The 26036-nt window shown below is 40.4% G+C and overlaps 1 protein-coding gene across 2 annotated transcripts in view; it reads right to left on the minus strand.

Annotated features, from left to right (window-relative positions):
- Ube3d (ubiquitin protein ligase E3D) overlaps positions 1 to 26036 on the minus strand; it is a 160679-nt gene that overhangs the window by 118224 nt on the left and 16419 nt on the right. For both annotated transcript variants that reach the window (XR_005284714.1, XM_038323493.1), the window contains exons 4-8: positions 23299 to 23467; positions 17268 to 17337; positions 11234 to 11303; positions 8682 to 8790; positions 5574 to 5737 (exon numbers count right to left, since the gene is read on the minus strand). Coding sequence is in view for 1 of the 2 variants with exons in the window: in XM_038323493.1 (XP_038179421.1) it covers positions 5574 to 5737; positions 8682 to 8790; positions 11234 to 11303; positions 17268 to 17337; positions 23299 to 23467 (582 nt within the window). In the remaining variant the exon portion in view is untranslated. The remainder of the gene's footprint in view (positions 1 to 5573; positions 5738 to 8681; positions 8791 to 11233; positions 11304 to 17267; positions 17338 to 23298; positions 23468 to 26036) is intronic.

The raw sequence follows: 26036 nt of genomic DNA on the forward strand, positions 1-26036 counted from the left end.
GCCACATATCCACTGTGGGTAAAGTTTATCCCGGTCTAGTGAATATGAAGCTGTGGGTAGTTTAAGAAAGGGGTAGAATCAACTACAGAAGTTATGTCCAAAGTTAAAAAGTTAATACATAGAATCTAAGCTCTGAATACAAATTAAATACCATAAGATATGAAATACATTGTTCTGCCAGTACAAAACATGGGCCAGTAGAAACAAAAAATAAAACAAAACAAATAAACAAAAAAAAAATTGGTGCTCACCCACGTATGAGAATGCTGGTTGAAGCAAGGGAGGCATGAAAAGAAAATTCTTCAAAGTGACGAGTGATGTTGCTAGAAAGAACGAACATTCTAAAAATATTACATGCCAGCTTTTTTTTTTTTCTTTTTGTGAGTGCTCAAGGAAATAAAACCAATAGTTACATTTGCTGTTTTCCTCTTTAGAAGACTACCATCTGGAAACATCCCAACACTCTCAAAAAAAAATCTCTAGCCCACGGGACTAAAATAGTTAATGCACCACCCATGTGTCAAGATATGCCAACGCATCTCCAGTTTTGCTCAGTTATGTCCCCCAAAGGAAGGCTCGAAAGTGCTTAAAAGACAAAAAAAAGCAAAACCACTCAGAGCACGCTACCCAACTCACAAGATTCCCTTTCACATTCAGGGTCCAAAAGGAGGAAGAAAAGTGCGATAACATCACTTCCTACAACAGACAAGGTTGTAACCAGGGTCATTCAATAGACATGAACTGCCCCCCCTCGTTTAGAACTGTCCCCCTAGTTATCCAAAAGCAGTGTTTTTCTTTTCTAATCAAATAGAGCAAAACACATCTGACTCTAGTCAGCCAATTTCCATGCTGCAAGTATTTGTGAAGAATGGGTGAACTGGGGCTTGAGAATGGCTCAGTGGGTAAAGTGTCAGAGTGCAGACCTGAGCTCAGATCCCCAAATCCAGAAAAAAAAAAAAAAAAAAACAGACATGGTAGCATTCAGCTACAATCTTAGTGCCCAATGAGAGAAGGGGTCAGGAGACTACCGGAAGCTCACCAGCCAGATGGCCTAGCATATGCAGCAGCAACACAACCAGAGACCCCGCCTTAGAACAAGGGTATGGTGTGGTGAGGATGCCCAAGGCAAGCCTCTGAGTTCCACACATGTGCCATGCATGCACTCTCACACGCATACATACAAAGATGAAAACAGAGAATGTATAGAATAACAGTGCAAGTTTACTAAGTTCTTGTAATGCTCCGTAAGAGCTTAAAGATTCTTCATATAATGAATCTGCAACTTACCAATGTAACTGAATCATTTTTAACATTCAAAAGTTATCGAAAGAAAAATGGGCTGGGTGTGGTGGTGCCTACTCTAACCTCAGCATTCAGAAGGTATAGGCAAGAATGTGAGCTCCAAGTCAGCCTTGGTTATGCGAGACCCTGTCCAAAACACAAACGAAACAAAACAGAAACAGCAAGGTGTACATATGGCATCTTTACTGGCCTATTCTTCTTAATTCTCCCTCTGCTCCATGAAGGCAGGCTACGGTACCAAGAATCTATGGTCACCAGCTGAGGAATTGCATTACCAAACAGAGGAATACCCCATCTCACTGTACAAAGGCACTGCTCTGAACTCCTTGCCAAACAAAGTGGGCAGGACCGAGGTAGTCCTGACTACCAGAGTGCCCGTCCTAGCACAGAAATGCTAATCAAGTCCTCAAGCAAATGGGAAGAGAAAAGTCACAAGAAAGAGGCACTAATCACAAACTCTCTCTCTCTCTCTCTCTCTCTCTCTCTCTCTCTCTCTCTCTCTCTCTCTCTCTCTCTCTTGAAGAAGGCGAGGAGGAGAGAGGAGGAGGAGGAGGAGGAGAGGAGTGAGGAGGAGGGAGGAGGAGACGAGAGAAGAAGAAGAAGAAGAAGAAGAAGAAGAAGAAAAAGAAGAAGAAGAAGAAGAAGAAGAAGCAGAAGACGAAGCTGCTATATAGAAAGAAAAGGTGTGTAGAGAAAACAGAAAAGTTCTATGAATGATTATTAGTCTCAAGAGGGTATCACATCCTCAGGAAGAGCATGACACTGCAAAATTCTGTGTACAGTTGCCCATTCCAAATACCTATATGCAATCTTAGAACAACCAAAGAGAGGATCTTAATGAGTTTTTAGGGTTGTTGAGATATACCAGTGAGTAAGGGTACATTCTGAGCTGGAGGACCTGTGTTCAATCCCCAGGACATGGAGGGAGAGAACTGACTCCCATAGGTTGTTCCCTGGTCTCCACTCACATGTTGTGGCATGTGTATACACACATACACTAAACTTTTTAAAAAGATGCTTAATTTTTTTTCCCCAGAAGAGACAGAGCAGGTGTAAGATACGGTCAGACAGTAAAGGACTGCGTAAAGTACAAATGTGGAAGAACACCTAGAAGTGTAACTTATGAAGCCTGTGATTTCTCGCACCCATGTCCCTAATACTGAGAAGCTGAGGCAGAAAGACCATCAAGAATTGAAGGCCAGTCTGGACTATACTATGAGTCCCAGGCCAGTCCTGGTATCAGACTGTGATCCTGTCTCAAAGAACAAAAGCAGAAACCGGATCCTGGGGAGATGGCTCAGTGGTGAACACGTGCTGTTGTTGCTGTAGACCTAGTGTCTGCTCCCAGCCCACAAGACTACTCATAACCATCTTTACAGTTCCGATGAACCTGACCACCTCTTCTGGCTTCCTTGGGCACAGAGACACCCATTATGCACCTACGTGCAAACACCATACATATAAGTAAAAATACATTTTAAAAATTAAAAAAGAAAACAAAAACTGTGCCTTATCAAGTAAAAAAAGGGATATTGAACAAAAAACAAGTTGCAAAAATGTACAGCATAATATTTATGAACATTTATGAAACATCAAAAACTTTCTCATTTCTATAGAAATATATATACATATATGTTAATGGATCTAATGCACAAGAGACAATAAGGGGGCAGACTTTGACAGGACAGGTGAAATGTGATCCTAATCATCAGAATTGCAGCTGTTTTCAACACAGCAAAAGGAGTAGCTGAAAAGGGAACAAGAGGAGAGCCATGAAACTCCATTTCACTGAAGAACACAAATGCTACTACTTAAGCTTAAATATGCTATTTCAGCTGAAAATAAGTTAAAAATATTTTAAGCTTAAGCATTAAAAATTTTAGGCTAACCATGAAAACCATCTTGAAATGGGTACTTTTTACTCTCAAATAATCAGAAGACTAACTAGGAACGACACAGAGAAGGCAACTAACTACAAGATGGTGGGCTATGGCCAAGTATGTGAATAATCACAATAAAATTAAAGGTAAGCCACCACTGAAACAGGGAGAACTGCACTAAGGAGACAGCTCGGTGGGTAACAGCTTGAGACGGGTCCTGGGAACACATGGGAAAACAAATGGTATAGTGGGATTACAGACATATCTATAACCCCAGCATTCATTTAGTGAGAGGGGAAGTGAAGAGAAGAGATTCATCCAATAGCTCCCTGGACAGCACAGCCACAGAAACTAGAGTTTGCCTCAAAACAAGGAGGAAAAAACCAGCTCCCCACATGCTGCCCTGCCATGGCACCACGCACTCACTCATTCATGGCAAACCAACAAAATAAAACAAAGATGCATTCACTCTCATTGAAGCTTTGAAGCATACAACTACAAGTTGCTTCCAAAGTATAAATTAATGAAACATACATTTAAGATAAAATGATATAGGACAGGTGAAAATAAAGAAATGTGATAGAATATAGCAGTATCAACATGAGACCAACTAGAAACAAAATTAGTATCAAAGGAAAAGAAAACTCTCCTGTTGAAATATGTGTAAATTGGCCACACCATAAACATGCATATAGTTACAAACATTTAAGTTATAAAATGCAAAACTTGCTATTAGAACCACAAAAAATGATTTCTATAATTATACTGATTGAGATTTAAAACATCTTTCTCAAGATTATCTTTCAAAAACTACAAGTAAAAGGGATTTTTAATAAGTGACTATATAAATTTAAATATATAATGGTACATACACACGTCAACAGAGAACATAGACAAGGAGCAGCCTAAAAGCTGACCATATATTAGCCACCCCAGAGTCTCAATACATAAAACACAGAAGCACGTTCTTGTTCTTCAATATGTCTGAATAATATATAAGGATAAACAATTGAATCTTTACTGTTTATATAACATCATGTGGGCAAAATCTAAATGTCAGTCCTGATAAAACTAGGGAAATGGTCATAAATGGAAACTCCAAGTCACAGTATATGTTTACAGTGTCAAAAATGATTTGAGATTATCCATCAAAAGTTCTTAATGTACATACTTCTCAAGTCAACGGCTACACCTCTTCAGACCCCTCTTATTAAAACAAAGTACATATAATCAGCAAACGACTCTGTCACAGTATTTAATTCTACATTAATTATAACAGCAAAAAGCAATACAAACATCCATGCATGAAAAAAATGGTTAAGTTATTTACCATTTATCTGTTTCATACAATACCATACAGTAACACTGAAGACCCTCCAATGAAAGGGTTTTATTTCTGCTAAGTGTGAAAGACATATGCATATCACCCAAATCATGTCCACGCAAAATAAATACAAATGACAACTGAATACACAACACACTTTACTCACAGAGAGAAACATGACTTTCATATATACTCAAATTTCAGTTTATTTCTACCTTTTTTAAAAAATAGAACTAATTTAAAAACTGTCTTATTTACTACCCAGAAAAAACACTGGATCTTTCTGTTCTTATCACACATTTCATCAGCCTCACCTGAGAGCAGAGACCGAGTATAAACTTCCAACTGCCCAACTAAAATACTTGATGTCTCCTCTTTGCGGACTGTTCTTCACCAGACAGGTCCTACCGTGTCGCTTCCTCACTTCCTCCGAGTTTCCATTTGCCACCACATTAAGAAGAACCTCCTGCTTCTCAGTACAGAGCTGCAACCTCCTAAGTACCACTTACCTCATCCGCTTCCACTTCTCTGTAATTTCATCCCCTACATCCTAGAATTCTGATCTTTAAAACTGGGGTCAAGGTAGCACCTACTTCACAAAGCCATTTTCGCCCTAAGTGAGCTGGATGCTCAGGTGGGCTCAGAAGTGCACGGGGCACACACAAGTCATAGAAATCCTTTAATGTTTGTGTTGTTTTATTTCTTATCTGCTTCCACATGCTACAAAGCAAACCCAGAGGTGGGGACTGCTCACTCACCGCTGTACCCTGAAAGCCCACAAACAGCTTTAGGCAGTGCTAAGGAAGCCTGCCTTAGCATAGTAGCCATCTGTACAGACAGCTGAGATTATAATAAAAAGGCTAACTACTTTCAGAAAAAGAAAGGTCTCTGCACACTGGTAGGAATTATCTGTAATAACTCTGTCTACTTGCAAAGCATTATATTTAGCAGTGAGACTCCCAGCAGCAGCAAGGAGCATCTAACTCATTGGTTTCTTAGTGCCAACATGCCGATCACAGCTAAAATGCAATGTGGAACAGAAAAAAAAAAACAAAAGCATAACTTACTCTTCATTCCTGCTTCGGATGCAGGGCTGGTAGAGGACTTTGACGGCGTTCCAGGCAGAGCGAGAGTCAGCTTCAGATGTATTTTCCAACAGTGGGAACTTCCTGACACACCTGGAACTTCTCAGAGGTTCAATCACCAAACTGTCTGAGTTCAAAATCCAGAGCTAAAGTATGGGAAGAGAAGTCCATAGAGGAGAATATTGCTAATTTATCTGTGTTGTATATCGCCACTACAGAAACCCACAAAAAGTAACAGAAAAACATAATTACATATATAGTAGGTTAGACGTTATTTTATTGTTGCTACATTTTGTTTGTTTGTTTATTATGTATACAGTGTTCTGGGCACCAGATCTCTTTATAGATGGGTGTGAGCCATCATGCAGTTGCTGGGAATTGAACTCAGGACTCCAGAAGAGCAGTCAGTGCTCTTAACCTCTGAGCCATCTCTCCAACCCTGTTTGTTTGTTTTTATATAAACAGTAGAGCATTTGGGAGAGCAGCCATATATAAGTTTTTAAAAACTCTTTGGCCTGGAGCGGGAGGAAGTGGGAGTGTGGGTGGAGGGGAGGGAGGGAAGGAAAAGTGGAAGGAGGAGAGGAGACGGAAATTTTTAATAAAAAAAAATATTTATTTTAAAAAACTGATTAGGAGGCAGGTGGTGGTAGCACATGCCTTTAATCCCAGCACTCAGGAGGCAGAGGCAGGTGGCTCTCTGTGAGTTCGAGGCCAGCCTGGTCTATAGAGTGAGTTCCACAACATCCAGGGCTATGCAGAAAAACCCTGTCTCAAAATACAAAACAACAACAACAACAAAATTGATTAGGAAAAACCATTTCCTATGTAAATGACAATGCTATTATTAATCCCAGACATCAGTGAGGGGTCCAACAATATAAGAGACAACAGGCAAAGACGAGTAAGAGAAGGCAGGCATGAGAAGAACAATAAAAATGTCCAGGTAACTAGCAGGACAGTAGGTAAATTTATGTGTTTGCACTACATTTAAGAGACAGAGCAAAGCACTAAGAGCAGTAGAATTTCCTGGGCAAGGCAAAGCATGTCATACAAGGGCAATCTCTACCGAAGAGGCAACTGTGAGCCATAGGCATTCCATAGTCGGCAGCTATGAATGGGTGCACCAGCCTGGTCAATAGGATGTGCGGGGCACAACAATGTCCACTAGAAGAGATAAATTAATACAACTTTTATGTACGGTGATAGTTATCTGATCTTAAAATTTTCTTTTTTACACATTTTCTAATGCTGAATCAAGTTAGAAAATCCACTCCTAAAGAAGTATCAAACACATATGCAATGATTATTTTCTTTAGTAGCCATATAGTAGAATTCTTGTCATTAAAGAATAGAATTTCCTCTCTGTTACATGAAACTGAAAAGCTAATAATGTAACCCTGCTTTGGTTTTCATTAAAAACTCAAGTACCCATAAGAATTCTTTGGAATAGTTGTATATGGGTAGAAAATACATGTTATTACATATATTATTATACATATTTGATATTATACATATCAAATCGTTATGATTGCCTCTGGAAAGTATGACATAACTAGGCTTGAGAAGCAGACAGGACAGGGGAAGCAGCACTTTAGGTTCTTCCTAGTGTCTGAATATATTTTGAAAGTGTATCATAGAAAGTCAGAAAAGCAAAATTTCAATGTTAAGAAAATTAAAAAGTGATTTTCAACTAGAAACTGGTGTGGGACAATTCTGTATTCTGACAATTATATTTTAAATAAACACTGACTGGCCAGTAGCCAGGCAGGAAGTATAGGTAGAACAACCAGATAGGAAGTAGAGATGGGTCAATGAGAACAGAAGAATTCTGGGAAACAGGAAGCCCATTCCTCCCCAGTCCTGTCCAGACACTGAAGAAGGAAGATGTGACCTGCCCCACCGAAAAAGGTACAGAGCCATGTAGTTAACATAGATAAGAATAATGGGTTAATATAAGTTATAAGAGTCAATAAGAAGCCTGAGCTAATGGGTCAATCAGTTTATAACTTACGTAGACCTCTGTGTGATTTTCTTTGGGATTTACCAGTTGTGGGAACTGGGCAGGACAGCAACCCCAACAAGCAGGCCCTCATGTTACAAGAAATTCTTTCAATACACGATACTAGGGCTAGGAACTTGGTTCAAGCAATAAAGTGCTTGACATGCAAGAAAGAGGACCCAAGTTCAATCTCCAGAGCCCATGTGAAAACCTGAGACTGGCAGCCTGTGGCTGTAATCTCTGTACTGGTGGGGAGAGACAGGTGGATCCCTGAGGCTCACTGGATGAGCTTCAGGTTTGGTGAGAGACCATCTAAAAAAAAAAGACATTATACATGGACCCCTGACCTCCAAACGTGTGTACTCACATTTGTATGCACACACCAAGAAAACTAATACTGATTTCAAACTATGACAGTGCTATCACACATTACTCTGTGAGTTTCCTAAAGACCTTGAACACTCAGAGAAGTGCTTTTCAAATTAAAAGTGCTCTGTATGGGTTAACTAATTGAAGAAACCAGACACAGAGAAGAGTATGGTCCAGGCTGTTTGGGCTTCCAAACAAATGAACAAAATTTACTTGTGCAGAGCACCATTCTAAACCAAGGTGGGATGATACTGGCCTCTGCAGCACACAGAGGTTATAGATCCATCAATGCCAGCTTCTTCTCCAAACTTGCTATTTCTCAAATGCCAAGCCATCAGAGGCAGTCAGAAGCAGGAGTATCACATTTGAAAGCTAAAAGTAACAAATTCAAAGAGAGGAGAATGATGCAGAGCCATGTGACACTGTCCAGAAGGGCCATTACCAAGAGCAAAAAGCATCATTTTGGGTATGAGCTTTTAAAGAACAAAAACTGAGTTTTCCTTCCTTCTGCATCCTCAGAACCCAGGATACAGAGGTACCCAGCCATGTGTTATTAAATAATATAAGCTTGACTTATGGACTAACTGATATTAAAGGGTCAATTTATGGTCAAATTCTAGTATCTAGACTTGAGAGGCAAGAAAACAGAATGATGAAAACTAAAACATTTCTGAGGCCCTGGATTACAAGGCCATAAAAAAGTGGATGAAAAATTTCCTTACCAAGATGTATACTTTGCCATCCTGACCTTGAATCGTGAATCTAAAAGTGCTCCTAGCAGAGGAGAGCTCCACCAGGCACTGGGCAAGAACACTCTGAACAAACTGAGACCTGTCGGAACAGAAAGTGATTGTCACCATGTGCCTCTCATGATTCTTACTAACAAGGGAAGTCAGGATTCCTAGGCACCTAGAAGCATCTGCCAGGCTTTCCTGACCGCCATCCATTTCTTTAGAGTCTTTACTAACGTGCGGTTTGGAAAATTAGAATGCATTTGTATTTGCTCCATTCTTCTAAAAAATTGATCTTGCTATCATTATCATTAATATATTTTCCATCCAAAGCATAATTATTTCCCTGTAACAAATTCATATTGAGCAACAACTTGACAAGACGCAACATCACCTAGGAGACAAACTTCTGGCCATGTCTACGAGGGATTATCGAATAATTACTAGAATGATTAAAACGGAAAGACCAATCTCTACTGCGGATGGCACTGTTCCATGCTCCGAGGACTGAATAAGAAGGTGAACGAAAGCTGAGCACCAGAATTCGTCACTCTCTGCTTCCCGAACAGGGTCACCAACTGCCTCAAGGTCCTGCCACCATTACCTCTCAACCATTAATCATTGTGCTCTTGAACTGTGGGCCAAAGTAACCTCTTCCGAAGGTGCTTTCTTTGGTTATTTTGTCAGGGCAACGAGACAAGTCACTCATACGCACCTTATGTGCTGCATTGAAAAGCAACAACAACTCAGCTTCACAGGCTAGAGCACATCAGACAGGAAATAGCCAAGAAGGCGAGGAATTATCGGTGACAGTCTTTTCCATGTACACTGCCTTCAGAGACAGTTCCAAGGTACAGGATCAAAGCACGCGTACAAGAATAAAACTCAAGTTCATAGTCAGGATGCCATAACTTTTGAGTATCAATAATTAACACATACATACTAATTTGCTTTCTGTTGCTGTGATAAACACCATGGCCGAAAAACAACTTGAGAAAAAGGGTTTCTTTAGGGTCCACGTTACAGTCCGTCATTGTCCGACTTAGAGTTCCTATTGTTGTGATAAAACGCTGTGACCAAAGCAACGTGGAGAAAAAGGTTTACTTGGTGACCCCTTCCACGTCACTGTTCACCATCAAAGAAGCAAGGACAGGAACTCAAACAGGGTAGGAACCTAGAGGCAGGAGCTGATGCAAAAGCCATGGAGGGGTGCTGCCTACTTACTGCCTTGCTTTATGTGGCTTGCTCAGCCTGATTTCTTTTTCTTTCTTTTTAAAATTTAATTAATTTTCTCCCAGTCAATTACATTTTCCCCTCTCTCCAGTCCCTCCTCCCAGATCACCCTTATAACCCCCGCCTCCTCTGCCAACTCCTCTCCCTTTCTCTTCAGAAAAGGGCTGGTCTCCTATGTATATTCACCACCCTTGGTTTATCAAGTTGCAGAAAGACTAGACACCTCCTCTCCTATTAAGGCTGGACGAGGCAACCCAATAAGAAGAAAAGGTTCCAAAAGCAGGTAACAGAGTCAAAGACAGTCCCACTTCTACTGTTAGGAGTTCCACAAGAAGACCAAGCTCCACAACTGTAACATACGGCCTAAGCCAGCCTGATTTCTTATAGAATCAGGGGTGGTACCACACACACACACACACACACACACACACACACACACCCACACACACAATAGGCGATGCCCTCCTCCATCAATCCCTAATTAAGAAAATGTCCTACATAATTGCCTACAGTCCAATATCATAGAGGCATTTTCTCAGTCCAAGCACCCTCCTCTCTGATGATTATAGCTGTGTTAAGTTGACATAAATCTAACCAGTACCACCATCAAAGGAGAGCACCGCAGGGACTCATGTCAGGAACTGAAGCAGAGGCCAGGGAGAAACACTGCTTACTGGCTTGCTTCCCATGGTCTTCTCAGTCTGCCTCCTTCAACAATCTATGACCTCCTGCCCACGGGTGGCACTGGGCAGTGCCACAGCAATCATCAGTCAGGAAAATGTTCACAGACATGCCCACAGGGTAATCTGATGGAGGCAGTTCCTCATTTGATGTCCCCTTTTCCCGTGTGTCTCTAAGGTGTGCCAAAACTAACCAGCGCAATATACTACAGGTCACCTGCGCTTGGGAACAAAAGAAGTAAAAGAAAAATACTGACACTTTAAAGGCTAAGTAACCGTCTTAAAAAGTAGGCGCCCAGGAAACTGATCTCTGTTTCCAGTTTTAAACAAGTCAGTATTAAAGCCGGGACTAATATTCAAAAGCCTATGATGAAATATAAGATCAGAAAAAAAAACCTGCCCCAATTATATTAACAGAAACACATTTGTCTATAGCACCACCTAAGCAAGAAATAGGTCTTCAAATTGTGTATATGTGTGATTTGCTTCATCTAATAGCTAGCCACTCACAGGGACTTTAAACAGAAAAATCCCTTTTCAAACAGAGCTGTGAAGAGATGCATTCTCAATCATTGTACCTGTCTTTTTCCATATTTCAAATTATACGATAACTTGATTCGTTATTTGTACCTTGGTATGTTAGGAAAACTTCCCTCAGACGGCTGGATAATTATCTCTGTCATGTAAAATTTAGTTGTTTCTGGAAACAAAGAAAAAGAAAATTAAAAATCTTTCCAATACACTGATATCACAGACATGCAGGCCCTAAATTATGACCTTCCAAACTATTTTGTTTGACTACTGATAAAATTGCATCTCAGTAACAAATTTCTAAAAATACTCAGTTTCAAGGAAAAGACACTCCTTCTTTGGTAATAGCACCAAGGCTTCAGGTCATGTGGGATCTGCTCAGCATCTACACCAACAAGAAGACCTTACACATGGAAGTTGGGATCTCACAGTGTCACCCCCAAATGAAGACCTTTGCTTCCTCAGTTCTATGGAGTAGCTACAAATCAGAGGTGCTGAGGAAGGCTCGTTAGTTAGGTACCCCTAAGCGCAGAGCTGTAACCATGACATGAATCTCACTGACCGTATTCATGCATAGGCCTCACCAAATCTGATTTTCTGCTTATCTTGTTAACTATGAAAACAATTAAACAGCAGACTAGACATCTGATAAAAAAAATAATATAAACATAACCATCTAGGATGGCTTAAAAATCCATGTAAAAGTTTCATCTCATTAGTAACAAAGAAAACACAGAACAAAATGAAGTGTTCTTTTTTAGCATCAAACAAAATACTTTTCAAGGGCAGGTGCAGCATGGTGCATCCTCGCACAGCGTGGCGCATCCTCGCGAGAAGTGGGCAGGTTTGCGCACATCACTACCAGAACTGAAAATGGGAGACTGTTGAGAGGTTTCCTGGCAAAAGCCTCAAAACTGTATGTATAGTTGAACATCACAAAGAAAACTTGCAAAATATGCACCGGACTACAAAGACGATGATACTAATATAAAAATATTGAGAACAAATTAAAATATGTAAAAGCTGAAGAAAATTGTTGTTTAGGCAATAGAATTTCTTGCATATTTTAAATTTTAAAAATAAAAACCAGAAGTAATTTAAAATAGTATTTTCTTAAAAATAATGTTGTCCATTTATAATAAGATTAAAACAAATTTTTTTAAAAAAATCAATTGCTTGATGTAAGACACAGAAAAAGGTAAAAAAAATAAAATCAATAAAAAGCATATAATGATAATTATACATTATGTTTCTAAAAACATGAAAATGTTTCCTTTCATTTCTGTCAATTCCACCTTACTATTCTGAAGTCTTATTATCGCATATAGAAGCGAATCATTTAATGTCACACAGTGACTCTTTATGTCCCAGCTGGTGGTAGTTATTAACTCCGGAGTGCCTGTGCTGGTTTCATGCAGTGGGTATTCATTCGCTGTTGTCTACGTCCAACCACCCGCTCTATCAATCTTCTCTGAGCTTTCCGGGGTCACTTTCTTCTGTCCGGGTACAGGTGGAATTTCTCTTCCTAGGAAACAGCTAGCGGTATATTACCCTGGCCTGTTTGTTTCTTTGTTGAGGAGACTTCAGTTGCTACAAAGTCCTGGGGTTAACAGTTATTTCTTTGTGCACAATGACAATGCCATCCACTCTCTTCAAATTTCCATTACTGCTGCTTCTTTGAAGGTGAGCTGTCATTTTTTTCCCTTGGTTGCTTTTAAGATTTTTTTTCTTTGCTTTTCATTCTGCAGCCATTACTTTGATGCACCAAGATACAGATTTCTTTTATTTATCTTACTTGGGCCTCACCAAATGGGAATTCACTGTGCCTCTTGAATCTGTAGATAGCTCTTCATCATTTCATAGAATTCTCAGCAACTCTTTGTTCGAACACAGCCTATGCTGCATCTTTTCCCTCTTTCCACAAAGATGTATAATTAAACACACAGTAGATTCCCTGAGTCTACATCTCTGTCTATACTCCACACACTACTTTCTGCTTCAGCGTGCCGGGTTAAAGATTCTTCTCATCTTTCCTCTGTTCATTAATTCTTGATTTAACTTGTATCGGGTCTGCTATCAACAGCTTTCCAAACTGCTGGCTTCAATCATGAAGCAGTACGGTCACAGAGATTCTATCACGGAGCGTTTCCCAACACACATACCGTTTCATTCATCTTGTGTGCAGCCATCTTGGGATCTGTCTTTTACACTGTTAGATATAACAAGCACATTTTACAGCTTATATACGACAGTACAATTCCAATAAGAAGTCTGTTTCTACAGTTAGACCCTGGCAAAGTTGTGATAAATAAAAAATGTCCCCACAGGCTCACTGTTGAAGGCCAGAGGCCCAGCTATTTTGAGAAATTATGAGGAGCCTAGGAGGTGGGTCCTAGCTAGCGGAAGCAGGTTCACAGGATGGCCCTGGGGGGTGGTGTCTGTGTTCTATCCCAGCCTCAAGCCCCACTATTGGCTATGGGCTGAGCAGCCTCTACCATGCAAACCCACTATGATGAGGCTGTCTCTCTACAGGTCCAGATTCAAGTGGTCTAAAAAACCAGGAGGCGAAATAAATTCTGTCCCTTTAAGTTCTTTGTGGGTATTTTGCTCACAACTATGGAAACCATGATGGGCGGCGGGCGGGGGCAGGGGTCATCTATTTAACACGTGTGCCTAGTTAGCTTTGGTTGTACAACAGCATTGTATTTGAAAATTTACATGTAAGAATTTGTTTTAGGATGAAAGGTTTCCTCCCACAGGTGAAAGACATCTGACCTGGCCAGTATCTAGTGGCGTGCCTAGTCCTAGGTAGACTAGGCTCAGTTAAACAGCTGAAGGTCCCCCAGTGGCAAGGACTGGCACCTGCTTGTCATTCCAGCTCTCCTGCCCACCTTGCTGGGAGGGTGCAGCTTTCAGAAGCTCGGCTTTATGGGGAGACAATGCTCTGTGCTCTGTGTGGTCTTCATTTCTGTCTGTATGACAACTTTTAGGGGGGTGACGCCTGGAATTCTGTCCTGACTTTGCTCCTGTGGTAATTCCCCCATATACCACTCACTTCCCACACTCTATTCCTGTCTGTGTGTTTCCAGACACTGTCCTGGCATCTTGCGCTTCAGTCTGAAGAACTCCTATTGGGATTTTCTGTAGAGCGGGTCTTTTTATAACACTTTTATTTTTATGTATTTACCAAGAAACAGTTCTACTTTCTCTTTAATTTTGAAGAAAGATTTTTGCTGGATGCAGTACTGTCGGGTGATGGGTTATCTTGACAGCACTTTGTGTGGCTACTTTGATGTCACTTGGAGGTTACCATTTCCAAGACACTCTCCTTAGCTGTGTTATGAAGTCCCTGTGTGTGTTTGGTGTTCTTCTGCTCTTTGATCCCTCCCACCGGGATGCTTTTCAGCAGCTCTGTACAACCTGGAGCTCACTTAACTTCTCAGAAGAATTATTGTCATCCACCAAATTTCTCCCAGATTTCAATTAGCTTTTTCAAATTTGTTTTATGATTTCTTCTGCTTCTTCTCCATTCTGAGACTCCATTTACATATGTGTAGAAACACTTGATGCTGTCCCATAAGTCTGAGCGTCTCTTGATTTGTTTTAGTTATTACCCCTCCGTGTTCTTTGGATTGGCTATTTTTATCAATCTAAAAATTCAATACTTTTTTTAAAAATCTATCTTCTTTCTTCTTAAATCTGTGGTTTGGATCATGTAGTGTTTTTTCTTTGCAGAGATTATAATTTTCAATTCTAAATTTACCCATTTGTTCCTTCTGTGGAATATAATATTTGAAATTATTCAAAGATTTTTTTCATTTAATTCTTTATGTATCATTATAGCTATTTCCACAGATTAGCTTCCTAATCTATGCACTTATTCAGGATCTCTTTGTCAATCCTTGTTTTTCTTGAGTACAAATTTCTCTTTTATGCTTTGAAGATCTAATAATTTTTGGACCAGGGCAAGACACTGCATGTAATATGCTAACTACATCAACTATGGATCTTTGTTTTGATCTTGGTTTATCTGTATAGCAGTCAGTTAACTGGCTTGAATTCACACGGTGGAACAGGTCCACTGTATGAATACAATGTAGTCATTAATTCAGCTCAGTTCTTTAGAAAAAGCTTTAAATTTATGTTTAAAAAGTTTTATATGTATTTGTGTGTACATGCATGTGCACAGGCACATGTATGTGAAGGTCGGAGAACAATACGTGGGTTCTCATTCTCTCCTAACTCCTTTTCTATTCAGAAGATTGAACCCAGGGTGTCAGGCTAGGGTTGCCCACTGAAGAACATTTTCTAGCCCCTTGTTCAGTTTTACATTGCTCACTCCTGCTTCTTGAAGAGTATCAATGGCACTTGCTTATGCTCAGCCCCCAAAACCACTTGCGGAAAGGTTCTACTCAAATATTGAAAGCCAGTAATATGTTGTACAAAAATTGTCTTCTGTGACATGCAAGTTTCCAAAGGAGGGATACATCCAACAGTCCTACCCTGCTCTGACATCTATGAACCACAACCAGCCTGGCATGATAACCCTAAAGATACAGTCCTCAGCGGGAACCAACAGCTCTCTAATTAAACGCAGGACCCACTAAACATGAGGGAAACCAAGTCTAGTACTGGAAACCTAGCCAACTACCCAGGGCTAGTGAAGGCATGGTTATTGAAGGAAAATTTACAACCGCCATGTATTAAACTAGCATAATCCCTAAATACATTCTAAACATTTGTCCTTGTACCCACAGATAAGTGTAGTATTCATACATCATCAAGGAAACGTCTCTTTGAAAGCTTCAGTTTTTTTGAGATGTTACATAAAGAGGTTGTTTTCCTGCTCAGGGAAGGAGATGGGGAGGGATAATATCTTCACTGATATCGTTACTGTGCATGCTTCCTTTTCTCCTTCCTCAGAAAAAGAAACTACTAATAAGATTTCAATGAGTAAAACAAACAAACATACAAAACCACTATCTGCCTCCCCTTAAGTGCACAGCTTAAATTAAATCTCTAATTAATCATATTAAAGTGATGATTCATTACCCATGAAAACACAGCATGCTGTTGTTCTCTAGACATTTTAAACTGTATCTTTAAACACCATTTTAATTACCAACGTTTTCATTATTATATTTTAAAGTAGTATAGTGGAGAGTTTGCAGAAAGCATAATACCACTGAGAAAAAGAGTCACACACAAAGCCATGGTTACGTGGGTGAGGGTACTTCCATGCAAGTTAGGCAACCTGACTTTGACCCCTGGAAACTGTGCAAAGGTTAAATGAGAGAACCAACTCCACAATGCTTAACTCTGACCTCCACATTCCTTAATTCATGGGCACACACAATTAATATTTTCAAGTTAAAAGAGAGAGAGAGAGAGACAGAGACAGAGACAGAGACACAGAGACAGAGAGACAGAGACAGAGACAGAGACAGATGGCTCAGTGGTCTTGCAGAGGATCCAGGTTCAATTCCCATCAATTCCCAGCACCCACACGGTGGCTCACAACCATCTGAAGCTCCAGGTCCAGGGAATCAGATGCCTTCTTTTGACTTCCGCAGGCACTAGGCACCCGTGAGGCACACATAAATGCGTGCCGGCAAAAGACTCACGCACATAAAATAAAATTTAAAAATCTTTACAATAAAAATAAAGAAAGAATAAGGAACAAAGTACAAAACCCCCTATGTGTTTCCTAGTATTTCAACAAGGCCCCTTCTACTTCCAATTCCAAAATAGGGCCCCATGGCAAACAGCAGCAAAGAAAAGCAACTTCTCCATCTTTGGGTATTAACTCTTTAGATAGAAGAATCGTGTTAAGAAAAAGGCTCCATCCTTCCTTAAGTTGGACCTAAGTGCAAACTCTATACTGATGCTTTGCAAAAAGGCCATGGGACAATGAAGACAAACCATGGCCTCTCAGTGCTAACTAGCACTTGCAAGGTCAGAGAGTACAGACTCATTGGCATACTGGGTGATGTATTAGGTGGTTTCTATTCTTTAAGCCATGCATTCTATCAAATAAATTAATTATCCCTCTTTCCTACATAGTGACTACAAAATCTGTTTGGTTTTTAAGCAAGAGGGCAGTCATTTCAGCCTTGCATTATGAAATTCCTACCTGATGATACGGTCTCTCCCAACATTACCTTGCAGCGCTTACAAATGACTTTGGTATTTGCTTTTGGTTCCTGTAGAAAAGAAAAAATGTCATTTAAATGTCATTCAACTTTTCTTAAAAGGAATATATAATTTTGACACAATCCCCAGGGTATACGTTGAACTTTACATTCTATTCTGCCCTCAAGTAAATACTAGGAATACATTTAGCTTGTGTGCATAATTCACATGCAGAGATCATTTTTTTCTCCTGTCCAAAGACAGAATAATACATAGATTGACTGTTACAAACCTAGCCACTTCCTGATAATCCAAACGTCGCCAAATCATCTGAACAAGAAGCACTTCATACTTCTAAAGATCAGGGACATGGTAGGTGACAAGGGCAATGGTGGATGGCTCACCCGAACTTGGAGCACACAGAATACAGAAGGATTGGAGCGCTAACTCACACACTCACTCCAAGTCCAGTGCAACCTACAAATCATAGCCACCCATAATTCAGAAGTTAAAAATACCTAACTTGTTCATATAATTCTATTTTTTTCCATTTAAGATATGCACTGTAACTGGAGAGATGGGTAGTGAAAAAAATCCTGAAACACTCTCAGACTTCAGAACTCCAAGTTCAGTAGGATATTGCTTAAATCCTGACATTCTCCTCGTCATTAAAGAATGTTATTATTTTTGAGACCCACAGTAATTCTTCATTAAAGCTACACAATGCTCTTCATTCACATATGTGTCGCAATGTAGCTGATGTCCTAAAAACGTGTGAAGCTGGGTATGGTGTTAAATACCTATAATCCAACTTTTATGAAGCAGAAGCAGGAGGACTGCAAGTTCATGGTGTGCCTGAGCTACATAGTAAGGTTCCAGACTACCTTGTGTAAAACAGAGACCTTGACTTAAAATAAGAGAAAATTTAATTTAAAAACAGGAAGAGGTGCTGCAGATATGGCTCAGTAGTTAAGAGCACTGGTTGATCTTCCAGAGGACCTCAGTTGGATTCCCAGTACCCACACAGCGGTGTACAGCCATCTGTAATCTCCATCCCAGGGAATGGAAGTCCCATCCCAATGTCCACTTCTGGCCTCCATGGGTACAAATTCAGCGACCTTCCACTTCAGTGAAATTTCTGGAAGTCCAGTAATGTGGAACATGCATAAACATTCCTTCAAAGATGAAGGGTAAGTTATTGTGTCTAGACCCTCCTGCTACCAAGAAAGAAGCTCAATGCTTGGTGGGCCTATTTAGATTCTGGAGACAGTAAACACCTGCCTTGGGTGTATTACTCTGACCAATACACCAAAGGGCTGACAAGCTGCTAGTGTTGAATAGGGCCTAAGACAGGAGAAGAATTTTCAACAAGTCCAAGCTACTGTGCTGGCTGTTCTACATCTTGATGATGCAGCAAGCCCAATGGTATTTGAGGTGTCAGTGGCAGATAGGGATGCTATTTGGAGCCTTTGGCTGAACTCTATGGGTGAATCACAGAAGGGACCTATGGGACTTTGGAGAAAAGTCTTACCATCATCTACAGATTCTACTATCTACCTTTGAGAGACAGTTCTTCTTGGCCTGCTATTAGGCTTTGTGGAAACAGAACATTTGACTACATGCCAACAAGTTACCACGTGACCCAAGCTGCCCATCATTTTGTGACCCACCAAGTGATAAAGTAGGTTGTGCACAGTTACAATCTATTATCGAATAGATATGGTATATACCTGATTGGGACCAATCAAGTCCTGAAGACAAAAACAAGTTACATGAAAAAGTTAAAAAACAAATACCTGTCTTGGGGCTAGAAAAATATCTCAGTGATGCAGAGACCTGGTTCCTATTTCAGAGGACCTGGGTTCAATTCACAGCACCCACATGGGGGCTAACAAACATCCTTAATTCCAGTTCCAGGGAATCTGATGGCCACTTCTGGCCTACACCATGCCCTTCACTCACTGGCTGAACAGATATGTGTGTGTGTGTGTGTGTGAGTGTGTGTGTGTGTGTATATATATGTATGTATGTATGTATGTATGTGTATATATATATATAATACCCGTACACATATAATTAAAATGAAGAAAAAATGTAATCATAAAAAAATACATGTCTTGCTTTAGTTGAAGGTTAATCAGAAGCCACTATGCAACTCCTAGTGGGGTCTTTATTACTCAGTCCTTCACCTACCTTTGAATCCACTATTAGCAGAAACCCACAAATGCCCGGTGGTTCTTCCCCACAGGGACTTCTGAAATGAGTGTCTTCATACTTCAATAACTCGCAACCTATCCTATTTTCCTCTAGCTTCAGGACTTACACAGCTCCTCTGATCTGTCTCTACAAATCTCAGCTGAGGAAACTACCAAATAGAACATTTTCAAGCCTGCTCACGCTGGCCCTGGCACTAACCAGGCAAGGTCCCTAAGCAAGGTCCACAGGTGATGCCATGTCCAGCTATTAACATCCTTAAATCTGGCACAACGCAGACAGCAGGTGACTGGACAAAGTCATTCCCATCTGAAGCCATAGACCCCCAGACCAGGGAAGTGCCAAATCGCTCATGCCCAGAAAGAGGGAGCTTGCAAAGAGATCATGAAGGCCAAGATCTTAGGCTCAGGCTAACGGTAAAAACATCCAGCTAGCATCAAATTGGTAGTAACAGTGTTTTCAAAGGATGTCATTTTCTATAAGTTGAATTTGAAATAAAGGGTTTACTGGAAGAGCAAAGCTGGAATGGATTTTGCTTTATTCAGACAGAAAATGGTGCTTTGGGTGTGTGTGTGTGTGTGTGTGTGCGCCAGGTTTCTTACATCCCTTACACATTTCATTTATAAATATAATTGATCATGTCACTTTGTCTTTCTTCTTCCCCTCTCTCTCTCTCTGTCTTTCTCTTCCTCTCTCTCTCTTTCTCTCTGTCTTTCTCTTCCTCTCTCTCTCTCTCTGTCTTTCTCTCTCTCTCTCTCTCTCTCTCTCTCTCTCTCTCTCTCTCTCTCTCTCTCTCTCTCTCACACACACACACACACACACACCAGGTATATGCAGGTGCCCAGGGAGGCCAGAAAATGGTGCTGAATCCCCTGAAGTAGGAAATACAAACAGTTGTAAACTACCTGGCTTGGGTGCTGGAACCTAAACTTGGGTGATCTGCAAAAAGCACTCTTACTCTGTGAGTCATTTCTCTAACCAATAAATAAATAAGATAAGAAAAACATTGGTTTGTTTATTTATTTTTAAAAATAAGATTATAACCTTATAAGATATGGACAATCAGCATTTAAAAATTGATCAATAAAAAGCAAATCATTTTTCATTCAAATAAACCTACTAAAACTACTTTGAAGACAACTAAAAAAATTTGCAGATGACCTGATTTTATTAGGTGTGAGAATGGTAATTGAGGTTACATATTTCTTTTTTTCCTTATTTTAAGACCTACACACATATGGAAACAGCTAGGGATGAAATGACACAATACTATTATTTGCTTTTAATCACATTAGTAAGAAAAAAGGGGCAGATGAAGCATGCATAGTAATAAAGATGATCAATGTACTATGTAGATGTTATGAAAATCACAAAAATTCCTCAAACCCATAAATTATTAACTCAGTGCCCCTAAAAATAAAAGATAAAGTTGATCTTAGTCATACTCTCCAGCAGTAATCAAGCCAAATTCAATTTTGCTTCTTAAGAAAAATAAAATGAAGTATGATTGCACTAAGTTTCGTTGCTTTGCAAAATGAGGTCTTGTTATATTGCTCAGGCTGGACTTGAATTCCTGAAACCAATATACTATCTATATCTCCAGTGCAGTTAGGACCACAGGCAGAATAATTCCCATTCCCAGCTTATGTTTCCTAAATTTTGAATCATATTATGACTCTAATGGAAGATTGAGGTCCATCGTTATTATCCTATTATAAGATGCGAAATACTCAGTATGTTGGGATGCCCAAAAACTAATATCAGACATGACAAATGAATCACAACCCTGTCTTCTGCAGAGGACTTCTGAAAATAGAAAGCACTTATTGCTGCATTAACAAGGCCCAGACACAGCACTACAAACCCAAGAAGGCATGGAGGAATGAAAGCATGTGAGCATATGTTTGTGCTGTTTCCAAACTCCGATCTTTTTAATTAAAATACTCCAGCACGTTAATTCTGTTTAAGAAGAAGCTCTGCCTTGCAAGGCATTTTTCTCTAGCTAAGCTTCAAGAAAATAATAAAGCAAGTTGTGTAATGAAGCCGTCTAACACTGTGGGAACTCTACAGAGCAAACCTCAAAGAAAGACATTGCTGGGGACTAATTAAATCAATATATCTGAGAGATGGCAGTACCGCTCAGAGCTGGATTAGCCTCCTGTCCATGGTTTTATTTTCTTTTGTGTTGTTTCAACTTCTAAGGACCCTTGATATGGTCTCATGTACACACACACACACACACACACACAAATGCTTCCCAAGAGATACCATTAGGATGCTGTGTCACCATGTGACATTTCCCAACCCTGCTCGATGGCTAGACCTGGTGATATGAGGAATAGGTTTTCAATAGCACAGAGCAGCCTTGTTCCCACTGGAGCCTTGAGAGCAGTGGTTAAGCAGTCGCTTCAAATTTATGTTACTATTTTGGTCACAGGCATACTCTTTCAACTGCTACAATATGCAATTACAGTGAAACTTCCATCCAGACCAACTTGAAAACAGCCTTGCCCCACAGTAGCCTGTCGTGACAGCAACTTCCCGCAGCCTCCCTAACGGTGGAAACTGCAATGTCTAAATACAAGAATCTTCCTGTAACACACAAAGCACGGCACTATCATTCCTGAAAAGGGCCTAATGTAAGTGACGACTGTAAAAGCGGAGGATATATTTTGGCACGGTTTCTCTAAAAGGGAAAACTCTTATTTTAATCTATTTCTCTTGTTTAATCTTTCTCCATTGTTTTTCTCCTCACACCTTCAATACTTTGCAAGTAGGTGGTTTAATTATAAAAATGAAAAACACGACAGAAAGTATCGAAATTCAAATGAAAATATAAATTTGACCCTAACTATGACATCAACCTACACCAACTCATCATCCGTCTGCTGAAACACGGAACGCTTAAGTACTTTCATGCCAGACAAGGGGCTTCTTCCTGCGCCGAGAGGAAGCACTATGCACCTCTACCTGAGAGCTATCCAGGTATCTGACCCCTCCCCTTCATCTTCCTCATTGTTCTTTAAGCTGCCCTGTGGCCACCCACCACACACTCGCTGCTGTTTTTAGTGCAGAAAGTGAACTGAGTCCTAAGTGAAATTTAAAATGCAATACTTCCGTTTCTGCAGTAATAATCACTACTGAAATAAAGGCTGTCCAGAGATAATTTTCTTGACCTTTTAAATTGTATCTCTATCGACTGGCCATCTCAGGGGAGAACTCCTTACCAGGACCATACCAACACCTACCTGTTGACTTCCTCTTAAATAGAAGTAATTTTTTTTTTTAATGTTGTGAGAGGAAGCTGCCTTATCCTCAAAGCAAGCTACATAGGGAGAGCATGGGACTCTGAACTGATGAACACCAGTGCAGGCCCATAGCCCAGCTCAGCCCCACTTTTCAACATTAGTGGAAGTCTAGACAATAGGCAAACACAGTGAGATACCTGGATCTAATTGCAAAGTGAATATCCTGGGCTAACACTCCTGCACTTTCACTAAGACTTTTGAGATTAAAATGCACAGATTAAAGAATGTGGCCAGAAAGCAGGGCATTATGGTAGCACTCCAGAATCTAAGTATGAATAAGTGTCCTGCTCCTTCAGACCCTAGTGGTGGCTTGAGTTTAAAAGGCCTTTCCTCTACCCAAAGAGCTGGCGAGCAGAAGCAGTTTAAAATACTGAATTGTGGCTTTTAGAACAATCTCTTCAACAAACCTTGGATTAAAAGCAGGGAAATTGGTATCTAAATCAACCTCTAAGTTACATTGTATTTTGCAATGTTATTTTTACCAGTTTAAGACTTCAGTTCAATTCTTACCTGCTCCAAATCACTTCTCAAATTCACTAAGAAGAAAGAGTCCCCAATAAAACAGTCATTTTCTCGTGGCTGTAGAGGCTTGTTAGCAAAGGGGTCAGGATGGCAGCACCATTCTCCAACCAGAGCGCCCCAGTTCTCACTCGGCAGTGGGAGCACCCTGAGGAGCTTCCTAGTGGAAAGAGGAAAAGGGTAATTTTTCACAGTACAAAATGCAATGCTTTTTTAAAAAAATTAAACCAGCATGAAAGAAGAAAGAAGCTCATTAGCCACATGCTTGCAGTGTCAATTCCCCCCCAATTATGAAAGTAATATGTGCTCAGGCTAGACAATGTTTTACACACTGCAAAGAGGCATAAAGAAGGCACAAGTCTCCCTTGGCTCACTATTTACAAGTCAGCTACTCTAACATGACAGCATTTTCATTGCCATCCTTTACATGGGCACAGTGCACACATGGGCCTGTGTCCTGAGAAGACTCAGACACTGCATGCATGCACACATGGGAGGCCTGTGCCCTGAGAGGACAGAGACAGACACTGCATGCATACACACATGGGAGGCCTGTGCCCTGAGAGGACAGAGAAGAGACACTGCATGCATGCACACATGGAAGACCTGTGTCCTAAGAATACACAGACAGACACTGCATGCATGTACACATGGGAGGGCTGTGCCCTGACAGGACACAGACAGACACTGCATGCATGCACACATGGGAGGCCTGTGTCCCGACAAGACAGAGACAGACACTGCATGCATACACACATGGGAGGCCTGTGCCCTGACAGGACACAGACAGAACTCTGTTTCCATTTCTTCACATAGGTCCTGATGCCCAATGACTCCACAACAGTCTATGGGATGTCAAGACTTTCTAGCTCCTCCCCTCACTGTCAGATATTTAGTTTTGAGTTCTTATCAATAACCCTGTGATGGATATACCTGTTAAAAAGTTATATAGAAATCTGATCATTTCTTGGGGGAAAACATTTTATAAGTAGGTGAACTTCTACCCACATAGGGTTAACCTCTTCTTAATTAAACACTTCTCTTTCCCTATCTCCACCCAAGGAATGAGTTAAAAGCATACTTAATGCTGCTTTAATTAGCAACTCTTAAAATTACTAGTGAGCTATGACTGATTTTTACATTTCCTGGTCACATTTATATTTCTTCTAAGGAGAATAATCAATAACTACTTTTTAAGATATTATCTATATATTCTTATTAATTTATAAAAATATGTTCTATACTAAGGATATACCCTTTTAACTGGCAATTGGTTATAAATATTTAAGAGTTATTTTCTTTTTAAATTTGGTTTGCTGACATTAAATAGCACTTTCTTCTGTGATTTCTTCCACTTCTCTATTTTAATAAACTTTTTATTTCTGAATAATTTTTTGATTTACAAAAACATCACAGAGATCATATATAATCTGTGACTAGTTCCACAATATACACTTCCCCCACTTTCTCCAGTTAACATCTGGGTAACCACAGTTGACTTGTCAAAGTCTCAGGCTTTATCCGGATTTCACCAGTTTTTTTTTCACCAAAGTCCTTTAGTTTTGTTTTGTTTTTATTTTTTTCTTTTCAAATCCAAGGTACGATAATACATGGCACACACTGCCTTTGGTCATCACGCAATCCAGGCCTCCTCTGGTCTGTGACAGTTCCCAAGTGTATACTTCTTTTTTTTTTTTTTTTTTTTTTGGTTTTTCGAGACAGGGTTTCTCTGCAGCTTTAGAGCCTGTCCTGGAGCTAGCTCTTGTAGACCAGGCTGGTCTCGAACTCACAGAGATCCGCCTGCCTCTGCCTCCCGAGTGCTGGGATTAAAGGCGTGCGCCACCACCGCCCGGCCCAAGTGTATACTTCTCATCAGTCTATAAAACACCTCTTAGGCAGAGCTTCTCTGATGCTGTCTCCAGATTAGCGTGGGCCACAGGCTTGGCGAAAGCATTCTGGAGAAGAGGGGCATCCTCATTACATCCTGTCACAGCACTCTACATCAGCAGAGCTTACTCCCGGTGATGCTAACCCTGATCTGTTGCTTAAGGTGGCATATACTGCTTCTCTTACTAACAAAATACAAATAAAATAACGTACATTTAGAAGATCAGAGTTAAATTAAAATATTTAAGATATGCCTCTGTCATGTCCACTGCACACACCTTACTACATTTTTCCTTAGATTCTCCCAGTCAAATATGAGTATCATAAAAGGGCAATGACAGATTGGAAGAGGGCAGCCATATAACTTACAGCTCTACAGGGCAGAGCTATGAATAGAAACGCTGACTCAAACGGGGCACCACTAGCATCATTTCGACTGCTGAGGTGGGAGGGTACTGACAAGTGATTCTTTCAGCATCTACTTCTGAGGGCTTGCCAGGAGCCGGCCAGTATGCTGGCCTGACATATGACACCCAAGCACATACCCAGTCTTTTCTTTTTCAATAGGAAGTATAGACTACACACGGTAAGCAAACATGTGCATTTAGAAAGCTCCCAATAGAGCAATACCGTTCTTACCTCCTGGGGGAGGGTGGCAGTACAGATCACAACGGAAATGTGACGAAAGCATCAGCCCCCTTCCCACATAAACACAGTCTACAGTTTATTTGTAGGGATTCGGAGTGCTCCCAAACCAGACCATGCATACAGACAGAGTCCTAAGGACACATTCTGCTTATCAACTAGAGAATAGGTAACTTCTGAGCTGGTCTTTGAAGGAT

Source organism: Arvicola amphibius, chromosome 3, assembly GCF_903992535.2.
Source record: "Arvicola amphibius chromosome 3, mArvAmp1.2, whole genome shotgun sequence".
Classification (NCBI taxonomy): Eukaryota; Metazoa; Chordata; class Mammalia; order Rodentia; family Cricetidae; genus Arvicola; species Arvicola amphibius.